Below are 20790 nucleotides of genomic sequence, written 5' to 3' on the forward strand. Positions count from 1 at the left end.
TGACACTCCTAGGTCATGTGGCCTCCACAGTTCATGTGACTCCCATGGCTCGTCTTCACATGAGATCTGCTCAATGGACCCTAGCTTCCCAGTGGTGCCAGGCCACCGGGAATCTAGAAGATGTCATCCGCCTCTCCATCAGTTGCCGCACTTCACTGCACTGGTGGACCATTCGGACCAATTTGACCCTGGGACGCCCATTCTAAATTCCTCAGCCCACGAAAGTTCTAACGACGGATGCATCTCGCCTGGGGTGGGGAGCTCATGTATATGGGCTCCACACCCAGGGACTGTGGTCCCTCCAGGAAAAAGATCTTCTGATCAACCTCCTGGAGCTCCGAGCGGTCTGGAACGCACTGAAGGCTTTCAGAGATCGGCTGTCCTGTCAAATTATCCAAATTCGGACAGACAATCAGGTTGCAATGTATTACATCAACAAGCAGGGGGGCACCGGATCTCGCCCCCTGTGTCAGGAAGCCATCGGGATGTGGCGTTGGGCCTGCCAGTTCGGCATGCTCCGCCAAGCCACATACCTGGCAGGCGTAAACAACAGTCTGGCCGACAGACTGAGCAGAGTCATGCAACCGCACGAGTGGTCGCTCCATTCCAGAGTGGTACGCAAGATCTTCCGAGAGTGGGGCACCCCCTCGGTGGACCTTTTTGCCTCTCAGACCAACCACAAGCTGCCTCTGTTCTGTTCCAGACTACAGGCACACGGCAGGCTAGCGTCGGATGCCTTTCTCCTCCATTGGGGGACCGGCCTCCTGTATGCTTATCCTCCCATACCTTTGGTGGGGAAGACCTTACTGAAGCTCAAGCAAGACCACGGCACCATGATTCTGATAGCGCCCTTTTTGCCCCGCCAGATCTGGTTCCCTCTTCTTCTGGAGTTGTCCTCCGAAGAACCGTGGAGATTGGAGTGTTTTCCGACTCTCATTTCGCAGAACGACGGAGCGCTTCTGCACCCCAACCTTCAGTCTCTGGCTCTCACGGCCTGGATGTTGAGGGCGTAGACTTCGCTTCGTTGGGTCTGTCTGAGGGTGTCTCCCGTGTCTTGCTTGCCTCTAGGAAGGATTCCACTAAAAAGAGTTACTTTTTCAAGTGGAGGAGGTTTGTCGTTTGGTGTGAGAGCAAGGCCCTAGAACCTCGTTCTTGTCCTACACAGAACCTGCTTGAATACCTTCTGCACTTATCAGAGTCTGGCCTCAAGACTAACTCAGTAAGGAATCACCTTAGTGCGATTAGTGCTTACCATCTTCGTGTAGAGGGTAAAGCCATCTCTGGAGAGCCTTTAGTCGTTCGATTCATGAGAGGCTTGCTTTTGTCAAAGCCCCCTGTCAAGCCTCCTGCAGTGTCATGGGATCTCAACGTCGTCCTCACCCAGCTGATGAAACCTCCTTTTGAGCCACTGAATTCATGCCATCTGAAGTACTTGACCTGGAAGGTCATTTTCTTGGTGGCAGTTACTTCAGCTCGTAGGGTCAGTGAGCTTCAAGCCCTGGTAGCTCATGCTCCGTATACCAAATTTCATCATAACAGAGTAGTGCTCCGCACTCATCCTAAGTTCCTGCCAAAGGTGGTGTCGGAGTTCCATCTTAACCAGTCAATTGTCTTGCCAACATTCTTTCCCAGACCGCATACCCGCCCTGCTGAGCGTCAGTTGCACACATTAGACTGCAAGCGAGCGTTGGCCTTCTATTTGGAGCGGACACAGCCCCACAGACAGTCCGCCCAATTGTTTGTTTCTTTCGACCCCAATAGGAAAGGGGTTGCTGTCGTGAAACGCACCATCTCCAATTGGCTAGCAGATTGCATTTCCTTCACTTATGCCCAGGCTGGGCTGACTCTTGAGGGTCATGTCACAGCTCATAGTGTCAGAGCCATGGCAGCGTCGGTGGCTCACTTGAAGTCAGCCACTATTGAAGAGATTTGCAAGGCTGCGACGTGGTCTTCTGTCCACACATTCACATCACATTACTGCCTCCAGCAGGATACCCGACGCGACAGTCGGTTCGGGCAGTCGGTGCTGCAGAATCTGTTTGGGGTTTAAATCCAACTCCACCCTCCAGGACCTGAATTTATTCTGGTCAGGCTGCACTCTCAGTTAGTTGTTCTTCGTAGGTCAATTTCTGTTATACCCTGGGTTCTTGTTTTGAGTGAGCCTGAGAGCTAGGGATACCCCAGTCGTGAGAACAAGCAGCCTGCTTGTCCTCGGAGAAAGCGAATGATACATACCTGTAGCAGGTGTTCTCCGAGGACAGCAGGCTGATTGTTCTCACCTACCCTCCCTCCTCCCCTTTGGAGTTGCGTTTTACTCTTTTTGCTTGTCATTCAACTGAGCGGGAATGGTCGTGCCCTGCGTGCGGGACCGCCCGCAAAGTTTTGTTCCGGTTGGTGGGGGCTGCCATGGACGTCAACCCAGTCGTGAGAACAATCAGCCTGCTTTCCTCGGAGAACACCTGCTACAGGTATGTATCATTCGCTGTACTTGCATGTAACTATTTTTTTGAACATTTTTGAGAATATTACAAAACTAGTAAAAAAGGCCCGTTTGTTAGAAATGAAACGGGCGCTAGCAAGGTTATATTGATTAGTTGTTTTTTGTTCACCAAATATTTAATATTAAAGTATTGTAATGAGATGGAGTAATAGTGAAGGGTGTGTAATGAGGAAGGAGGAGGCCCTGTGTAGGACCACAGGGGCGGTCCTTTTTGACAGAGTGTTTGTGTGTGTGAGAGTGTGTGTAAGACAGAGAGACAGACTGTGTGAGTCCGAGAGTGTGTGTGTGTGAGAGTGATACAGAGGGATTGAAAGAGTGTGTCTGTGTGTTTGTGTGACAGAGATATACAGAGAGTGTGTGTGTGGAACTGAGTTCCATGACCCCCTCCTTCCCTTGCTCTCCTTCCGTCTGATGTGTGAGAGAGTGTGTGTGCAGGACCACAGGGGCGGTCATTGTGATAGAGTGTTTGTGTGAGTGAGAGTGTGTGTAAGACAGAGAGACAGACTGTGAATCATACAGTGTGTGTGTGTGAGAGTGAGACAGAGGGATTGAAAGAGTGTGTGTGTGACAGAGACTGTGTGTTTGTGTGTCAGATACAGAGAGAGTGTGTGTGTGTGGAACTGAGTTCCATGACCCCCTCCTTCCCTTGCTCTCCTTCCATCTGATTTGAGAGTGTGTGTGTGCAGGACCACAGGGGCGGTCACTGTGACAGAGTGTGTGAGTAAGACAGAGAGACAGACTGTGTGAGTCCGATAGTGAGTGTGTGTGAAGAAAAGAGATTACTGACTGAGGTATTTCAGGAATGAAATGCTTGGAAAAGAATTGTCAGTACTCCTTTAAAGTAATTAAATGTTTGTAAGCATATGGGCAAGAAAGCTTTCAATTAGTGAACTGCAGGTTAAGTGCAAAAGCAGTGCTGAAAGTGCTTTACCATGCACAGTACTTCCCAAGGAAGCAGAGCCGCAGCAAAGCGAATTGCGAAGTGGAAAACTAAAAAGCCAACCAAACCCTCAGTATTTTTCATGTTAACATGAGAAATACACATTGACTGTAAAAGAAATCTGTGTTTTCTGTTTCGTCTCCCCCTTAGAAGCACAATGGTACCCTGTCAGCGACTGCAGCCTTAACCCTTTTATTGCCACATCAACGTTAACACTTCAGGAGCAAGCTTGCTCAGCTGGTTTGCTTGCTGTTGGAAGAGGGGAGGAGGAGTTGCTTCTTTTAGGATCATGTTAAGTGTTTCCCAATCTGCTACGGGGAAGCTGTGTCATTTGTAACCCTGCCTCGCGAAAACAATTCTTCAGAGCACAGAGTAGTAGTCAGCCCCAAGCGCAGGAGCACCAACAATAAGACCATCGCTGATTGGCTGCAAAAGCTCTTCCTGCATGCTAGGTTGCTAGGAAAAGGAGTGGGTGATGTGTTGCTGTCAGGGTGATTCCTTGCTTGCTGTCATAACCTAAAGGAGGTGGATGTTCGTTCTCGTGCGTTGCCTGTAGATGTAAAGTGATATGCATGGGGGGGAGGGGTTTCAAGTGTACAGCGCTGCGTACGTGTAGTAGCGCTATAGAAATAAGTAGTAGTTGTGGTATCGGAAGGGGGGGGTGTGGGTGAGCTGTAGGAATTTGAACTCTGACACTGGGAAGGAAAGGAGGCGGATCTTTGTGCTCGTGCGTTGCCTGTAGATGAGAAATGAGATCCATGGGTGGAGTTGAGGAATTTGAACTGTGACCCTGGAAAGGAAAGGAGGCGGATCTTCGTGTTTGCGCGTTCCCTACTCCTCCCCCTTTCCTTGGTTTTTGTTTTTTGTGGAGTAGCTGTGCTGGCGAAGTCATCCTTGGCTTCACCCAACTCAGCCAATCAGTCGTGCGACACGGTCTGTGAGAGTCATTGCTCCGCCCGCGAGGTCATCACGTTTGACGTGTGGACGGGGCAGACAGTCATGGATGAAAAATTGATCTCTGGCGCCTCACATTTAGAACGTTGGAAAAGTGAGGCTTCATTAGAACGTTGGTGGTGCGTTTTATATAGAGAGAGAATTTCTTAAGAAAAACAGGGAAAAAATAGAAACTGTGAAATAAAATATTTGTTCCAGTCCACTTCAAGGGGAAACATCAGAGGTAGTTTAGCAAATAGATAATACTTAAATCAATATACTTATATAACTGTTAAAGAAAATGTCACCTCAGTACTCTGGAGTGAGGACTTTTCCAAAAGAAATTTCTCTGTGTGTAGGATCTTTGAAAATAAGAAAAAAAAATTACCATGAGTTACCAGAGACTTGCAGGGAAATTTTAAGAAAAAAGTGGCTTTCAAAGTCAAAACTCCAGGTTTCATCTATAGGAACATCTTACATCTTGTTTGTGTTGTCTGGGAACATCATTATAGGTTGCCCACAAAATGGAACGTTTTTTTTAAATTATTTTTTTTAAGAAAAGTAAATTTTCAATACTAATACATTTTGTTCCTTACTATGGAAAACCACTAATAGAGTTGCCCTTTTGGTTATAATAGCCTGAGATGGTTCTGTAAAATTAGATATATCCAATTTATCTGGAGTAGTAATTGAATGTTAGCCTTCCTTGTTAACTTTTTGAACACCCTTAAGTAAACAATATAGGTAATTAACCATCAATAAATTATAAGATAACTGCAAAACATCTTTCACATACTTTTTAAATAATTCAACTGGAGCTAAATAATAGCGGGAAAGTTCAATAAACACAAATTTGCAAACCTTTGTCATGTTTTCCATAGCTTTCAATCGTAGATGAGTTAACAAGCTGTCTTTATTAACTGCAATGGCAGATTGAAAGGAAGGAACCTGTATATCAGTTTTCTCCAGACACTGTTCCACTTTAAAGAAGTCTGTCATCATGTTATACAATTTTTGGCTGTGGACTCTTCAGTAAATCTACCCAATATGTTATTTTGCAAGGAATTATTAATTCTAGTAACACCTGATCATAGATCCTTTAAGGGGATGTTGCCAGAAATTGAGAAGAAGCTTCAGTTGTTGTTGAGTACAACATAGGCATAGGTAGTTTAACCCAGTGTTACCCAAGTCAGTCCTGGAGTACCACCATGCCTGTCAGGTTTTCAGGATATCCACAATGAATACGCATGAAAGAGATTTGCATACAATGGAGGCAGTGTGTGCAAATCAATCTCGTTCATATTCGTTGTGGACCAACTTTGGGAAGCACTGGTTTAATCTATCTGAATGTAACCAACATTAAACTTCAAAGGCATGAGCTAAATCCAAATCCTCTTAGATGCATGCTAGTGCTTCCTTAACAGTCTGTCCCATCCAAATAGCAAATGGAGAAAAAGGTAATGTACATGTCATTTTCTCTGAAGTGTTATCTTCCTTCCAGTTATACTGAGTGGGGAGGGGGAGTCATTAGTACATCAGAATTGAAGTACAGCACTCATTTTAAAGCATGTTCACACATTATTGTTGGTAATCATGAGCCAAAAATCTTGAATAAAAACTGAGATTGTTGTTGAGATTCAACAGTGGTGAAACAAAATTTTTAGAGGAAAAAAATGTTAGATGACCACTAGAGTATAATAGAAAAATATTGCTTCCTATTAATAAATGTATCAAACTTGCATTCCATCCATTGAATGAAGATGTCAAAAAAAGAAATATATGGAAAAGATGATATTCCAAAGAGAACTTGAGTCCTGTGAAACAGACCAATAAATCGGACAGTGTGTTTGGCCATTCCAGAAATATATCATCACTGTAACTTCTCCAAAATAAGATATGCTTAAAATCATAAGTATATAAATAACACCTCCAAAAAAAATCAGCCTTATATTGGCAATGTTAGGAGCCTTATGGTTCTCGTTGCATTGCCCTTGCCTTGTAAGTAAAAAGAATCCAAAAAGTAGGAAGCAAAACCAACATATTATTGCCTTGACAAATGAGTATGAGAAGAAATCTTACATGATGATAAAATAGTCAATTGCACTTTCCTATGCTATATTAGTATATAGCAGGGGTTCTCAACCCAGTTGTCGGAACACAACTAGCCAGTCAGGTTTTCAGGATATCTACAATTAATGTGCATGAGATAGATTTGCATATAAGGGAGGCAATGCATTCAGATTTACCCCTTGTATATTCATTGTGGATACCTTGAAAACCAGACTGGCCTGCTGTGTCCCGAGGACTTGATTGAGAGAAACCCTGGTATATAGGTTTTCAGTATCTCTAGAGACCAAAAAAAAAAGCACCTCTTTCAAATTGTGTAGAGCATAATCACATCTAGTGAGTATTTTGAATATGAGAGAATTTCTTGCAAGGAGTTGTGCTTCAAGAATATAACAGTATAAATGTCTTATTTTGGAGACATTACACTGATGTATTTTGTGTAGTCCAGAACCCTGTTTAGTTTATTGGTCTCTTGGTTGAATTCACAGGGCTCAAATTTAAAGCTTTGTTTAGAATATTACCCCTCCATATATTTCTTTTTTGAATATCTCCATTCAGTGGATAAGCATGTGAGTTTACTTCTGTCTTCTTTTTGTGTGTGTGTATTCAAAATTTTGAAATAATAAAAATAACTTTCTTTAATGGTTAAGGTGAATGGCAAAGCCAAAGATTCCAAATCAAAATCCTAGGAATAATATTTTTATTGATATCAGTATATAAAGTATCAACAATTTTTCCCATACATCTAATCAGAATAAAGATCATATGTATTCCCTGGCCCCATGTTGGAGAGTCCTAATATCTCTAGAGTCTCCCAAATATGTGCAATTTAAATCTGGTAAACTTTACATTCCCTTGATAGAGATTATACTCATCTCTCGCGGGCGCTCTCCACACAATCCCGCATTGACTATCTTTTGATCTCTAGCACTTTTGTTTCTTCAGTTCATAAGGCAGAGATCAGGCCTTATGCTATCTGATCGTGGTTCGGTTTGGTTAGTATGGTGCCTTCAAGGAGTTGGTGCAAATTGACTAGATGGGCATTCCCTCTGGATTTGTTTAGAGACCCTAAATTTTAGGAAAGGCTGCTTAATTGTTGGAAGGATTACAAGTTGCATAATTCACTCCATGAGAATGACCCAGTGCTTTATTGGGAGGCTGCAGCAGCAATCTTACGAAGAGGGGTCGGGGTCATTGTTTGTCATAACCTGAAAGCTAGGGATTGAGAAATCCGGAAACTAGAATGTTGGTTGTGGATAGCATGTCAGCGTTTAAGGAGCACCCACAAACAGCTATTGGATATTCAGGTTGCTTTAAACGAGTTGCTCCAACGGAGGGCAAAGAAATCTTTGGCCTACTATAAATTTCAGTTATATAAACATGGGCATAAGAGTAGTAGACTCCTAGCTAAATTGATCTCGTGTAAAGGAGGCCCCAGATGAATTTTAGTCATTAATAATGCAGCGGGGCATACAGGGAATGCCTGTTTCAGATTTTAAGAAGGGCATATTTTCCTTCAAGGCAGGCATTCATGCTCTGTGTATCCATTCTTTAGAATGTAAGGCCTGCAGGATGCTAGAGAATACCCATGCACTCTGGACATGTCCAAGCATACGAGACTATTGGCATCAGCTGTCCTCATATATAAACACTTTGTTTCCCTTGCCTGTAAATTTTGCCCCCCCCCCCCCCCCCCCCCCGAGCTTTTTACTAGGGACGGAACAATATAGGGGCTCTCTGTCCAAAGAACATTGATATTTTCTATATAAAGCATGTGTGGTGGGTGTGAAGTGTATCTTGCAGAACTGGTGTGTAAAAGATTTTCCTAGTCAGTGGCATTGGCGTAATGCGCTTCAGTTGCTGTTAACTTGGGAGGCTCATTCTACCTGTCTCACAGCAAACTGGAGAAAATGGTTTGGGAGCCTTACATACAATGCCTCTCCCATCGGGCGTGGAGCCTACTTCTTAATACTTTACCTTTATAGGTATTACTGTAGAAATCTGCCTTTGGTTTCTATATCCCTGTATTGTTAGATTGCATACCTTAGGAAAGGGGGGGGATTGTTTTGAAGATTTTTGTTGTTCATGTAGAAGGGGAGTGTCAGAGGAGTTAGGCCTCTCCTATGTTTGGTTTGTTTTACAGTATAGGTCAGAATGGTATTGGGGTTGGAATTATTCTCTTCTCTGTTATATTATCACTTACATGAAAGGAGGGGACGGAGAAATCTTAACACTTTTGATGACAAGTTGTAATAATTATCTATGCATTTATATAATGTATTGTTGATAATGTTATCTTCAGTCATCAATAAAAACGTTTATAAATAAAAAATGCAGCTGGGCAATGGGCTACCGGCAAAAAAGAAATAAGCAACACATTTGCTGCCTTTTTATAAACAACTATATGCTGAACTGCTTGAAGGTTTGCCTGCACATCTGTATCTAGATGGTTTGAACTTGCCAAATTTACGCCCGCCAGACTTGATTTTATTGAATACCCAGTTCATCCAGATGAGGTATTGTCGGCCATTCGGCAGAGCCCACTGATGAAGGTTCCATGGACAGATGGATTCCGTGCAGAATTTTATGAACTTATGGTTGAAGTGGTGCTGCCCCTTACAAGAATGTTCAGTGTCATGATAAGCACGGTAGCTTTACCGTTGTCACTTAATGTGGCTCATATCATAGTACTTCTGAAGCCTAGAAGACATCCTACAAATCCAGAATTCTATGGACCAAGTTTGTTAAAATTTGATATACCGCTCAAAAAAAAAAATTCTAGGCAGTTTACAACATTAAAATCTAATAAAAATGGGAAAAGAGTGCCAATATTGACAGGAAAGAAGCAAGGGAACAAGAGAGAAGACAGCACATCAGACACTCGTATATACAGCAGATCCCAGAGATTTCCAAGAAATCACTCCTGTGTGGGGTGGAACGAATCGAGGGCGGTAGAGGCCAAAATCAGGAGCCTAAAGCAGCAGTAAACAAAAAAGCCTTCAGCTGTTTCTTGGAGGAGAAAGGAGACTCCTGTCAAATATTCACAGGTAAAGTATTCCAAAGCATAAGTCCTGAGTCCATAAATAGCCAATTTCTGATAGTTTGATAGACCAATATCTTTCTTGACTTATGAAGTCAAATTGTTGGCAAAAATTATGGCAAATAGGCCAGCTCAGGTGATGCCTTACCTTCATGACTCAGGTGGGGTTTGTTAAGGGTCAATCTAATACAAAAAAATCTGAGAAAAACCTTAATCTCTTTGGAGCAGAGGGTGAAAAGTGATTGATCTTCCCTTTTAATGAGTTTTGATGCTGAGAAGGCATTCGATCATGTCCGGTGGCACGTTTGTTTGCTGCCCTGGGGATATATGGGTTTGATGAGCGCTTTATTTCTATGCTTAAAACTTCATATTCTCCTAGCTCTCGGATCTTTGTAACGGGTGCATATCTGACAGCTACCTGATCACAAGAGGCAGGGATGCCCATTTTCCCCACTGCTTTGTACTGACACAAGATCCACTGTTAATAGATATTTGTGCTACCCCAGATATCTATGGAGTACAGGTGGGCCCCTTATGTTTTAAGGTGGCAGCATTTGCAGAGGACATTTTATTGCATCTTACGAATCCCCAAGAGTCACTTTCGGTACTGGTAGAGCTTTTTTGAGAATATGGAGATTATGTGGGATTTCGACTAAATGTCAATAAATCAGAAGCTTTGCTTTTGACTGCCCAAATGAAGGCTCTCGGGTGATCACGTTCCGTTATCTTGAGCAGGAAAATCTTTCAAGTATTTGGCTATTCAGTCAACAACTGATGTGACCTTATGTTCAGTTAATGTACCATTGATGGACGAAATGCATAAACAGTTGGACAGCTGGAAAGATCTCCCAATCTCATTGTTGTGAAGAAATAATCTAATATGCATGGTCATATTTCCAAAGTGGCTTTACTTATTACAGATGCTACCCATTTGGTTAAAGCGGAAGGACTTGAATCACCTCTACCAGCTGCTCAATAATTTTGTTGGGCAGGCCGGAAACCTAAAATACGATTTCAATGCATGCTTGGCAACTGGAGCAGAGGGTGGGGGGGACACTAGGTTTGTGAGATTTTAAGTTGAACAATTATGCTTGTCTGTTGCATTACCCGAGAGACTGGTTATTTCAGAAAAGCCGGTTTACCCCGCTGGAGCTAGAACAGGCTTTCTTTGCTCCATATAACTATTTTTCTTTGCTTCTCTCTCCGGCTGCCCAAATTCCTCTTTGCTTTAGGGTAGCGCCCTTCTTAGACCAGTGCGGGATGTGTGTAGTGTGCTGGTTCAGTTACTGGGGGGAAACCCAATAATCATGATTACTGATCAACTTCCTATCAGAGCAAATGTAGCCTTTGAACCTGGGTTAGACAATGCGGTATTTTTAGAATGGGAAAGAAATGGCATAAACACCTTAGAACAAATTCTGACTGAGGAAGGCTCCAGTCGCTCATTTGTGGATCTTCAGCAGCACATAGGCATTAGATAGGGGAATAGATTTGCTTACTGTTAGGTTAAGCATTGTGTCACTTCTCTAATGGAAGGACCACTTAGAGTATGGAAGCTAAATTACGAAATTTCTTCAATGTTATTTCAGTACAAGGTATCTCCATCTCTGGATTGCATAAAGCCCTCCGATAGCTAGTGAGGAATGACTTGGAAGATTTGAGACAAAAATGGGCTAGAAATCTAAGTGTTTGGTTCAGATATCCAAGCTAATATCAGAAGTAAACCAAGGTTAGTCTCAGGTATGTGGCTTCAAGAATGTTATTTTAGAGTACTGCACAGAGCATATTTTTCCCATATGCAGATGTATAAATTGTGGGAAGGCTGCATTTTCCTATATATCCCAGATGCAATCCTGCAGATAATACTTTGGTTCACTCCTTTTGGTGTTGCACAAAGATATGCTTTTGGGCCTCTACAGTTCGATACATGGCTTCTACATTAGGGTGTGTAATTATGGGCTCAGTGGAACAGTTAGTTCTGGACAAACAAGCAGCTTTTAGGGTAATGCTAAGGAGAGAATACTGTTACTTTGTAAAATGTTTTTGGCTGCTCAGAAATGTATACTGTTATATTAGACATCCTCCGATCCTCTGGCCTGTTGGCAATGGAATAATCAATTACACCTTTGTGCTAATTTATTTATTTATTAGATTTGTATCCCACATTTTCCCGCATAGCAGTAGGCTCAATGTGGCTTACAGGTTCCGGAGAGGAGAGTACCAACTCCGGGAATATATACAGAGTGGAAAATAGAGTAACAGTAGGTGCGAGGAAGCTGATAAGGTTCTGGAAAAGAGAATACAACTCTTGGATGAATATATAGTAGCATATGAGGCTGAAAAGTCTCCGGGGATGGGACTACGGCTTCTAGTGAGCAATACAGAGTAGGCTAAGGGTAGAAGTACACTTAATTATAACTGGAGTGGTAAAATTCGTACAGTTTGAAGTAATAGGATTATGTGGAAGGGGTATTGTTCATTTCTTAGTTCGATAGATAAGATGCATCGGGAGGCGAGAGAAGCCAGGGGTTCTCCTTGAAAATATGGTGAGGCTTATCTGTGTACCTTGAGTCTCAGAGGATGTAGTTTATTGTTAAACTGTTTATAATAGACTGATCAATTTCTGTTATCAGTGTGCAGCGTACTGGACAGGAATAATAAGGATATATTTTGGGCGGAAGGCAGAAGGATTGAAGTGTTAATCTTGCCAGAAGGAGACCTGGGAGTCATAAGAGCCCAGACACCCAGATTCCTTAGTCTGTGCTATATATTGGATTGGGATAAGGGGGAGGAAGGTATACAGAATTTACATACAGATTCTATATATGTTGACACAAGTTCCATGTGCAAATCAGCTCACGTAGGTGATTTGTGCATGGAACTTAATTGGGTAACAATCCAATCACCAATAATTGGATGCTAACCAGCAATTATTGGTACTAATTGGCATTAGAGATCTACACACATAGCTTGCTTAAACGTATTCTATAAAGCAACGTGTGTAAATTGGACCGCACGGATCTCAGAAGGGGGCATGGGAAGGTCATGGGCATTCTAAAATTTATGCGTGGTGTTATAGAATATACCTCATTCATGCCTAAATTACACCAGGGTTTAGTTGGTGTAAATGACCGCAACTAAATTTAATCATAGGAATGGGCGCTGCTCATATTCTATAAACCGTGCCTAACTTTAGGCGAGGTTTATAGAACAGCGTCAATTTTTTTCTTTTTTTTTCAGCATCATATATAGAATTTAGTCCAGAGCTTCAGTTACATATCATTAAGGGAGCTAAGAATCTTCATTATAACTGGAGCCTAAGGTTGGTTGATCATTAAGGGGAGGGGGAAGTACAGAATTTATATTGAAAATGGATGACGGTTGTAATGTACCTGATCTTTTGTGGCTTCGTGGTTGTGTATCATGGCTGTCAATAAAAACATTTAAACATAAAAATCGTTATGTCTTAAAAGTACCTGTTTGTTTTGAACAAGATGAGCATAAGCCTGAAGATGACTCTCCAGATCTTAGTGATTTTATAGGAATCCATAATGACTGGTGATGCAGAAAGTATAGTGGTAACTGGGTAAATGTGGCAGACAAAGAGGAACTTGGGCCTCTTAACCAAAATTGAGACCAAAGCTGATCGACAATGTATCCTTTAAGTCATGCTCCTATATATGTTGAGTGTGAATGCAGTTTACTTCTGTTTATAGAAAGGAGATAGTTGTTTTCTACAATGCTTATTTGTCTTCAAAAAAATCAGATGACACTCTTGTGTTAGCCAATTTTTCCATGAATTTCAACAGCAATCTCAGCTTTTGTTCTCAAGATTTATGGCTCATGATTATCCTTTTTCATGTGTAAAATATGATTTAAAATGAGTGCTGTTCTCTCTTCGTAATTTGACTCCCCCTCCCCCTCCAAAAACAAAATGAGTAATAGGATGGAGTGTGTTACCTTAGAGCAGAGGTTCTCAACCCAGTCCTTCGTACACACCCAACCAGTCAGATTTTCAGAAAATGAATATGCATAAGATAAATTTGCATGTACTACCTCTATTTTAGTCAGATTTCTCTTGCATATTCAAGTACATCTTAGTTTGAAAATTTCTATTCTCCCAGGTGCTTAAAATACACAGACAATGTAGTTTTCTGTACTCCATATTTTAGTCCATTTCTTTAGTTTATTAACCCTATAGCGTTGCCAGCACACTCCTGAACACCCTTTTACATAGCCCAACTCATCTGAGATAAACCTGTGCTTTCATGTAATAGATCTAATCTTCTCCTGAGAGCAGCAGGACATAGTATCTACAGAGGGGGAGTTGTCCTCCACGGAGCTCTTGGCACTGCTTTGAGGAGGACTGATGCTGTTGCTTCTTCGCCTTTGCTTGGGCCCAGCTTTGCAATCCTTCAGTTCTGATGAGGCAGAATCCATGCAAGCCCTTGGTGTTGGGTTTGAGGGCACTGAGCCCAAATGGGCACTATCGGTGCTCAACATCGAGGCAGATGGAGACCACCTTGATGTTGATGCGTCTCCAGTGTCCGGTGCAGCTCCAAAGCCATGAGGACTGATGCCTTTGCTGATGTTGATGGACTGGACTTCTGCATGCCGAAAACCTTCACACACAGGGCCTCTACTTTTTTTTGACTTCTCTAATGCATTTGAGCACAAGAAAACTATTAGAGGACTTATTATCAGGGTCCAGACATGTTAGGCACACGTCATGTGGGTCAGTCACAGACCTGGTCCTAACACAGTCTGTGCACTGTTTAAACCCACTGACAGGTTTTTGGTACATCACTGGAAAAATAGTTGCAGCGAAATCAAATGGCACAGTTGTTGAAAGGGGTGGTTTGGGAATTTTTTTGTTTTCTTTTCTTTTTAGAAAGGCTCGGTAGGAAAAGCAGCCATGAGCTGCAAAATACTAAAGAAATATGAAAGTGCTGGAAAACTATGAAAAAATAGGAGAGGGAACAAAACTGAAGATAAAGTCTTACGCGACTTGCAACTGAAAACCAACAGAAGGCAGAAATCTGTTGCTGAAGCGAGTGATTTTTCTCGGACACAGAAGACAAGTCTTCATAGCTCCACAGAGAAGTGAAACTGTAGGTCCTATGTAACTTGGGAAGGCACTTGCATGGTGAGGGCCTGCCAAAAGCTTGTAGAAGTTGTAGAATGCTGGGCAGCATCCATATTGAGCTCCATCGGTTACGTCTCCCACATTCAGAATACTTGTCCTTCTGTCCTTGGAGAACATCTGCTACAAGTAAGTAACACCTGTTGGAACCTTTTTTCCCCACTCTACAGGAAACTCAAAACTCCTAATTAATTCCACATGCCTGGTAATGTGGAATTAGTATACATGAATATTCTGCCTCGTCAAGCTCTGTAAGTATGAGGTATGTAGGAGGTGGGACAAATTAATAAAGGGACATTAGTTTGATACCCAAAGTTATGATTATATAAGTGACCAACACATAATCCTTTGACATGGTTTTCCAATATCGAGCACAGCAAATTTAAAAATGTCAATTTGAGTAAAATTTGTTGCCTTTTTTTTTTTTAGCCACTTTAAGTATCAACTGTAAGTTCTTATGTTGGACAGTAGTGTACAGTATAAATATAGTGTAGCACGGTGTTTCCCAGTCCTATCCTGAGGGACCTCCCCCCCCCCCCCCCCACCACACAAAAAAAAAGCCATTCTACTGTTCAGTTTATGTACAGCCAAGATGCACGAGTTGTTGGCTTTTTATTTTTGCTTCATTACTGGAGTTGGTTATTCCTCTGCATTTCAGTAAGTTGTTTTTGGGTTTTTTTTTTTCCCTCTAGCGACAAATGTTTGTGTATCCTATCTAGGTCATGACGTAGAGGCAGGAGGAACGCATGATGCAGAGTGTATTATCATTTGGGAAAAGAAACCCACCCCTGAAGAGAAGGCGAAAGCTGAAAACCTAAAGCTTCCCCCAACATTTTTCTGTGGAGTGAGCAGTGACACTGAGGAGGACAAGGATAATCTAGAAGATTTTGATGCAGAAGTCAGGAAGGTTAAAGATGCTGTGGTAAGAGCAAAGATTGTCACTTTAGTGTAAATTTTTCATGCAATGCATTTTTTAAAAATTCACTCAGAGTACAAAACGCCTGTTTCTAAGGCATATCTGGAGTTTTAACAAGAATGGTGCATATGAGAATTTTAAGTTCAGAGCTTGAAATCTTGCTGGACATGGATGGAGGGGGGAGAGGAAAAATGCTGGACATGGATGGAGGAGAGGGAAGAGAGAGGAAGGAGATGTATATGGATTTGAGGGGAGGGGAGCAAAGAGAGAGGAAGGAGATGCATACTGATGGAGATGAGAGAAAGGGAAGAGGAGAAAAACTGCATATAGATGGAGAAAATAGGCAAAAGCGGGATCCACTCTATACCTCCTTCAGTCGTCCGCAGAGGACCCAGCTTTTACTTATGGATGTAGGGCAAGAAATAAAGAAGGAAATAAATGGAAAGGAAGCCCTGGAAATGGAGTTGAGAACATATAGCAGTAGAATCAGAGACTCTGACCAACGTGATTGGAAAAGCAAAGTCACCAGATAACAAAGGTAGAAAAAATAATTTTATTTTAATTTTAGTGTTTGGAATGTGTCCAATTTGAGAATTTACATCTGCTGTCTTATAGCAATGTGTTTCTGTTTTTCTGGTATTGTGCTCCATGCAGAGTCTAAATTCTTAGTGATTTCAGGTTAATTTTTGAAGAATTTGAAGAGGGGCTGTCTTTGTGCTGCATGTGTGACTGCAAGACCATGTATCTGAACAGGGATTTGTTTGTTAGGTTCTCAGATTTTAATAACCTATTGTGTTTCAGATTTGGCAAGACTGTTTCCTAATTCCTGGTCTGTGTGGTTTGTGTCATTTTGGGTATCCTGGATCTGTAACAGCTTACAGAAATTATTTATAATGAAAAAAAACACACGTTATTTTTCTTCTTATACATTGGTGTAATATTTTTTCTCCGAGGACAAGAGAGGCTAATAATTCTCACCAATGGGTTGTCGTCCGCGATGGCCCAGGAGACCGGAAAAACTTGAGAGCAAACTAGAAGTCTCTGGAACGCTCCGTTGTGCGGACTGAGCGCACCGAGCATTCGCGAACGGCTTCCCGCCCGCGACGTGAGCGTAAGTCCCTCAGTCCTTTTTGATCCGCGATCTGGCGTGTTCGTCTTTCTTCGACTGCGCTCTTTTCGGCTCAGGAGATTCGGACTTAGTGTTTTCTGCTCCCCCTTTTTTTTTTTTTTTTTTGTTACATTTGTACCCTGCGCTTTCCCACTCATGGCAGGCTCAATGCGGCTTACATGGGGCAATGGAGGGTTAAGTGACTTGCCCAGAGTCACAAGGAGCTGCCTGTGCCTGAAGTGGGAATCGAACTCAGTTCCTCAGCTCCCCAGGACTAAAGTCCACCACCCTAACCACTAGGCCACTCCTCCACTTCTTTTACTTTGTTATTCTTAGTTCATCAAATAACAAAAAAATTAAAAAAGTAGTTTTCCTTTAATTTATTAGTTTTTTTTTCTTCACCTTTTTAAGTTTCCTTCTTTTTCATCACGACCGCCCTTTAGGCTGCTCAGCCGGTTCATTTTTTTCCTGTTTTGTGCCTTTTTATTTGGCAAGATCGAGTCGTTTAATTTCGCAGCCGCTGGAAGTCCTCGATGAGATGGACGGAAAAACAGCGGCTGGGAGCAGCGAGGCATCGAGTGCGTCTCCACCTATCTCGAGGCCTATTGCTATGCAGGCCCCCCAGGACCGACCTTTGTCGGGCCCAGCCCCGAGGAGGCATGAGGATTCCACGTCCTCCTCTTCTGTACCGAGGAGTCTCGATGACGGGCGTCGAGCGAAGGCTAAGAAGAACCGTCATCGTTCTCCTTCCATGCACGGTACCGAGTGCTCCGGGGAGTAGAGGGAATCGGCACCCAAGAAGTGTCGGCGCCGGGAGGACCGCTCACCCTCCATACAGGAAGTGCAGATGCGTCTGTCATCTGGCAGCCTGGTACCGGCTCTCGAGCCCCCTCAGATTCTGCTACCGACTCCTGCACCGGCCCTCCCAGCCTTTTCCGATGGAAGCTCTCGACGAGCGCATCACAGCCCTTCTTCCACAGCTTCTGGAAGGATTGCTGCGCCAATCTGCTTCGGTGTCGGGGGTGCTTGCACCTTCTGTACTGACTGCGGAAGCGGCATCTGGGCCATCGTCTGTGGTGAGGTCCCCGACCTCAGTGCCGCTTGCAGTACCGGCGTCGGCCACCACCCGGGTCGATTTCCCCCTCGACGTCGGTAGAGGAAGCTTCACCGGAGTCCAGGCAGGGGTCGACTTCTCGACACCCCCACGGGGTCGTCGTTCCTCGATGTCAAGACAGGCTCAGGTTCAGGCTGCTCTTAGGGATCTTTTGTCCTATACCGATGAGGAGCGCTTGTGGGAAGAGGAGGAAGACCCCAGATACTTTTCGGAGAAAGAGTCATATGGGGTTCCCTCTGATCCTACTTCACCAATTGAAAGAAGAATGTCTCCACCTAAGAGTCTTTCTTTTTCATCTTTTGTTCAGGAAATGTCTAAGGACATTCCATTTCCTATGGAGGTTGTGGATGAGCCCAGGGCCGAGATGCTCGAGGTCTTGGATTATCCTTCTCCGCCCGTTTGCATAATACGCTCAGAGAAGTGCTTATGCGTAATTGGTTGTTCCCTCTTTCTAACCCAGTGGTCCCCAAAAAATCCTAGTCCCAGTACAGAGTCCATGGAGAGCCTGCAATGGTGAAGACCCAACTTCCTCACGATTCCATGGTGGTGGACTCTGCTCTCAGAAGAGCCAAGAGTACTAGAGACTATGCCTTGGCGCCCCCAGGCAGAGATTCTAGGACCTTGGATTCTTTTGGGAGGAAAACGTATCAGGCTGCTATGCTCGCCGCCAAGATCCAAACTTACCAGCTCTACACGAGCATCCACTTACGGAACTCAGTGAGGCAACTGTCTAGTTTGGTCGAAGCACTCCCTCCGGAGCTCGCTGAACCTTTCACCAGGTGGTCAGGCAGCAGAAGGCATGTCGCAAATTCCTGGCCAGGGGTACTTACAACACTTTTGATGTGGCAACCCGAGTAGCTGCTCAAGGTATAGTGATGCGCAGACTCTCATGGCTGTGTGTCTCTGACCTGGATCATAAGACCCAGCAGTGGATGGTGGATGTTCCTTGCCAGGGGGATAATCTTTTTGGAGAAAAAGTAGCAGACTTGGTCGATCACATCAAAAAGCACCATGATGCTTTGGATTCTCTCTCCCTCTGGGCGTCTTCTGCTACCACCTCCTCATCCAGGAGGTTTTTTTTTTTGGAGGGAAGAGAAGTGCTCCCTATTCCTACAACAGGCGTACGTACACTCCTGCTTCTCAGCGGCCTGTTCAGGCTCAGTCCCAGCACGCTCGTTCCCGTCAATGGCTTGCGCCTAAGGCCCCCTAGGGCTCCCCAGCAAAAGCAAGGGACGGGCTTTTGACTGGCTCCAGTGCAGCATAGTCTCGCAAAAAGTGTCCGTGCCAGATGGCTTGCCAGTCGGGGGGAGGTTGATGTTTTTTCACCAAAGGTGGCCTCTTATAACCTCCGACAGGTGGGGTTCTTCAAATAGTCCGGTTAGGATACACCCTCAATCTGCAATCCAAACCTACAAATTGCCCACCGGGAGCTCAGTCCTTCAGCTCCCAGCACAAGAAGGTACTCGCAGAGGAACTCTCCACCCTTCTAAAGGCCAATGCGGTCGAACCTGTTCCACCAGGGGAAGAAGGGCTGGGATTCTATTCCAGGTACTTCCTTGTGCAGAAGAAAACAGGGGGGATGTGTCCCATACTAGACCTAAGGACCCTGAACAAATTCCTTCTACGAGAAAGGTTCAGGATGGTTTCCCTGGGCACCCTTCTTGCCATGATTCAGGAAAACGATTGGCTATGCTCTCTGGACTTAAAGGACGTCAATACTCCCAGCTCACAGGAAGTATCTTCGATTTTGGTTGGGAACTCAGCACTTTCAGTATTGTGCACTGCCCTTTTGCCTCGCGTCTGTGCCCAGGGTTCACAAAGTGCCTGGCAGTTGTCGTAGCATCGCTATGCAGACTGGGAGTGCATGTGTTCCCTTATCTCAACGATTGGCTGGTGAAGAGCACCTCAAAGGCAGGCGCTCTATGGTCCATGAGGATGACTATTTGGGTATTAGAACTTCTGGGCTTTGTGATCAATTATCCCAAGTCCCATCTTGTCCTGGTTCAAAAATTGGAGTTCATTGGAGCTCTGTTGGACACACAGACGTCTCGAGCTTATCTTCCCCAGGCAAGGGCAGACACTCTTGGCCCTAATGTCCTTGGCTCGAGCATCTCAACAGATCACAGCTCGGCAGATGTTGAGACTCTTAAGGCACATGGCTTCCACAGTTCATGTAACTCCCATGGCACGTCTACACATGTGATCAGCTCAATGGACCCTAGCTTCCCAGTGGTGCCAGGCCACAGGGAGTTTAGAGGATGTGATCCATCTCTCCACCGACTTTTGCAGTTCCCTTCAGTGGTGGACCATTCGATCCAATTTGACCTTGGGAAGATCCATTCCAAATCCCTCAGCCACAAAAAGTGCTGACGACGAATGCATCCCTCCTGGGGTGGGGAGCTCATGTAGATGGGCTTCACGCTCAAGGAGCTTGGTCCTTTCAGGAAAAAGATCTTCAGATCAACCTCCTGGAATTATTAGCGATCTGGAACGCTCTGAAGGCTTTCAGAGATCGGCTGTCCAACCAAATCATTCTAATTCAGTCAGACAATCAGGTTGCAATGTATTACACCAACAAGCAGGGGGGCACCGGATCTCGCCCTCTGTGTCAGGAAGCCATCCAGATGTGGCTTTGGACTTACCAACACGGCATGTTTCTCCAGTCTATGTATTTGTCAGGCGTAAACAGTCTGTTCACGAGTGGTCACTGAACATGGACGTTGTCTGCAAGATTTTCCAAGCGTGGGGCACCCCCTCGGTGGATCTTTTTGCCACTCGGTTCAATCACAAAGTCCCTCAATTCTGTTCCAGACTTCAGGCCCACGACAGACTAGCTTCAGATGCTTTTCTCCTTCATTGGGGGACAGGCCTTCTGTATGCGTATCCTCCCATACCTCTAGTAGGGAAGACTTTACTGAAACTCAAGCAAGACCGTGGAACCATGATTCTGATTGCACCCTTTTGGCCCCGTCAGATCTGGTTCCCTCTTCTTCTGGAGTTGTCCTCCGAAGATCCCTGGAGATTGGAGT

General features: G+C 44.0%; 1 protein-coding gene across 2 annotated transcripts in view; it reads left to right on the top strand.

Moving 5' to 3' along the window:
- RGPD4 (RANBP2 like and GRIP domain containing 4) overlaps positions 1-20790 on the top strand; it is a 294599-nt gene that overhangs the window by 197434 nt on the left and 76375 nt on the right. For both annotated transcript variants that reach the window (XM_030201471.1, XM_030201472.1), the window contains exon 23: positions 15343-15545. In XM_030201471.1, coding sequence (XP_030057331.1) covers positions 15343-15545 — 203 coding nt within the window. The remainder of the gene's footprint in view (positions 1-15342; positions 15546-20790) is intronic.

The sequence above is a fragment of the Microcaecilia unicolor genome, chromosome 4, assembly GCF_901765095.1.
Source record: "Microcaecilia unicolor chromosome 4, aMicUni1.1, whole genome shotgun sequence".
Taxonomy (NCBI): domain Eukaryota; kingdom Metazoa; phylum Chordata; class Amphibia; order Gymnophiona; family Siphonopidae; genus Microcaecilia; species Microcaecilia unicolor.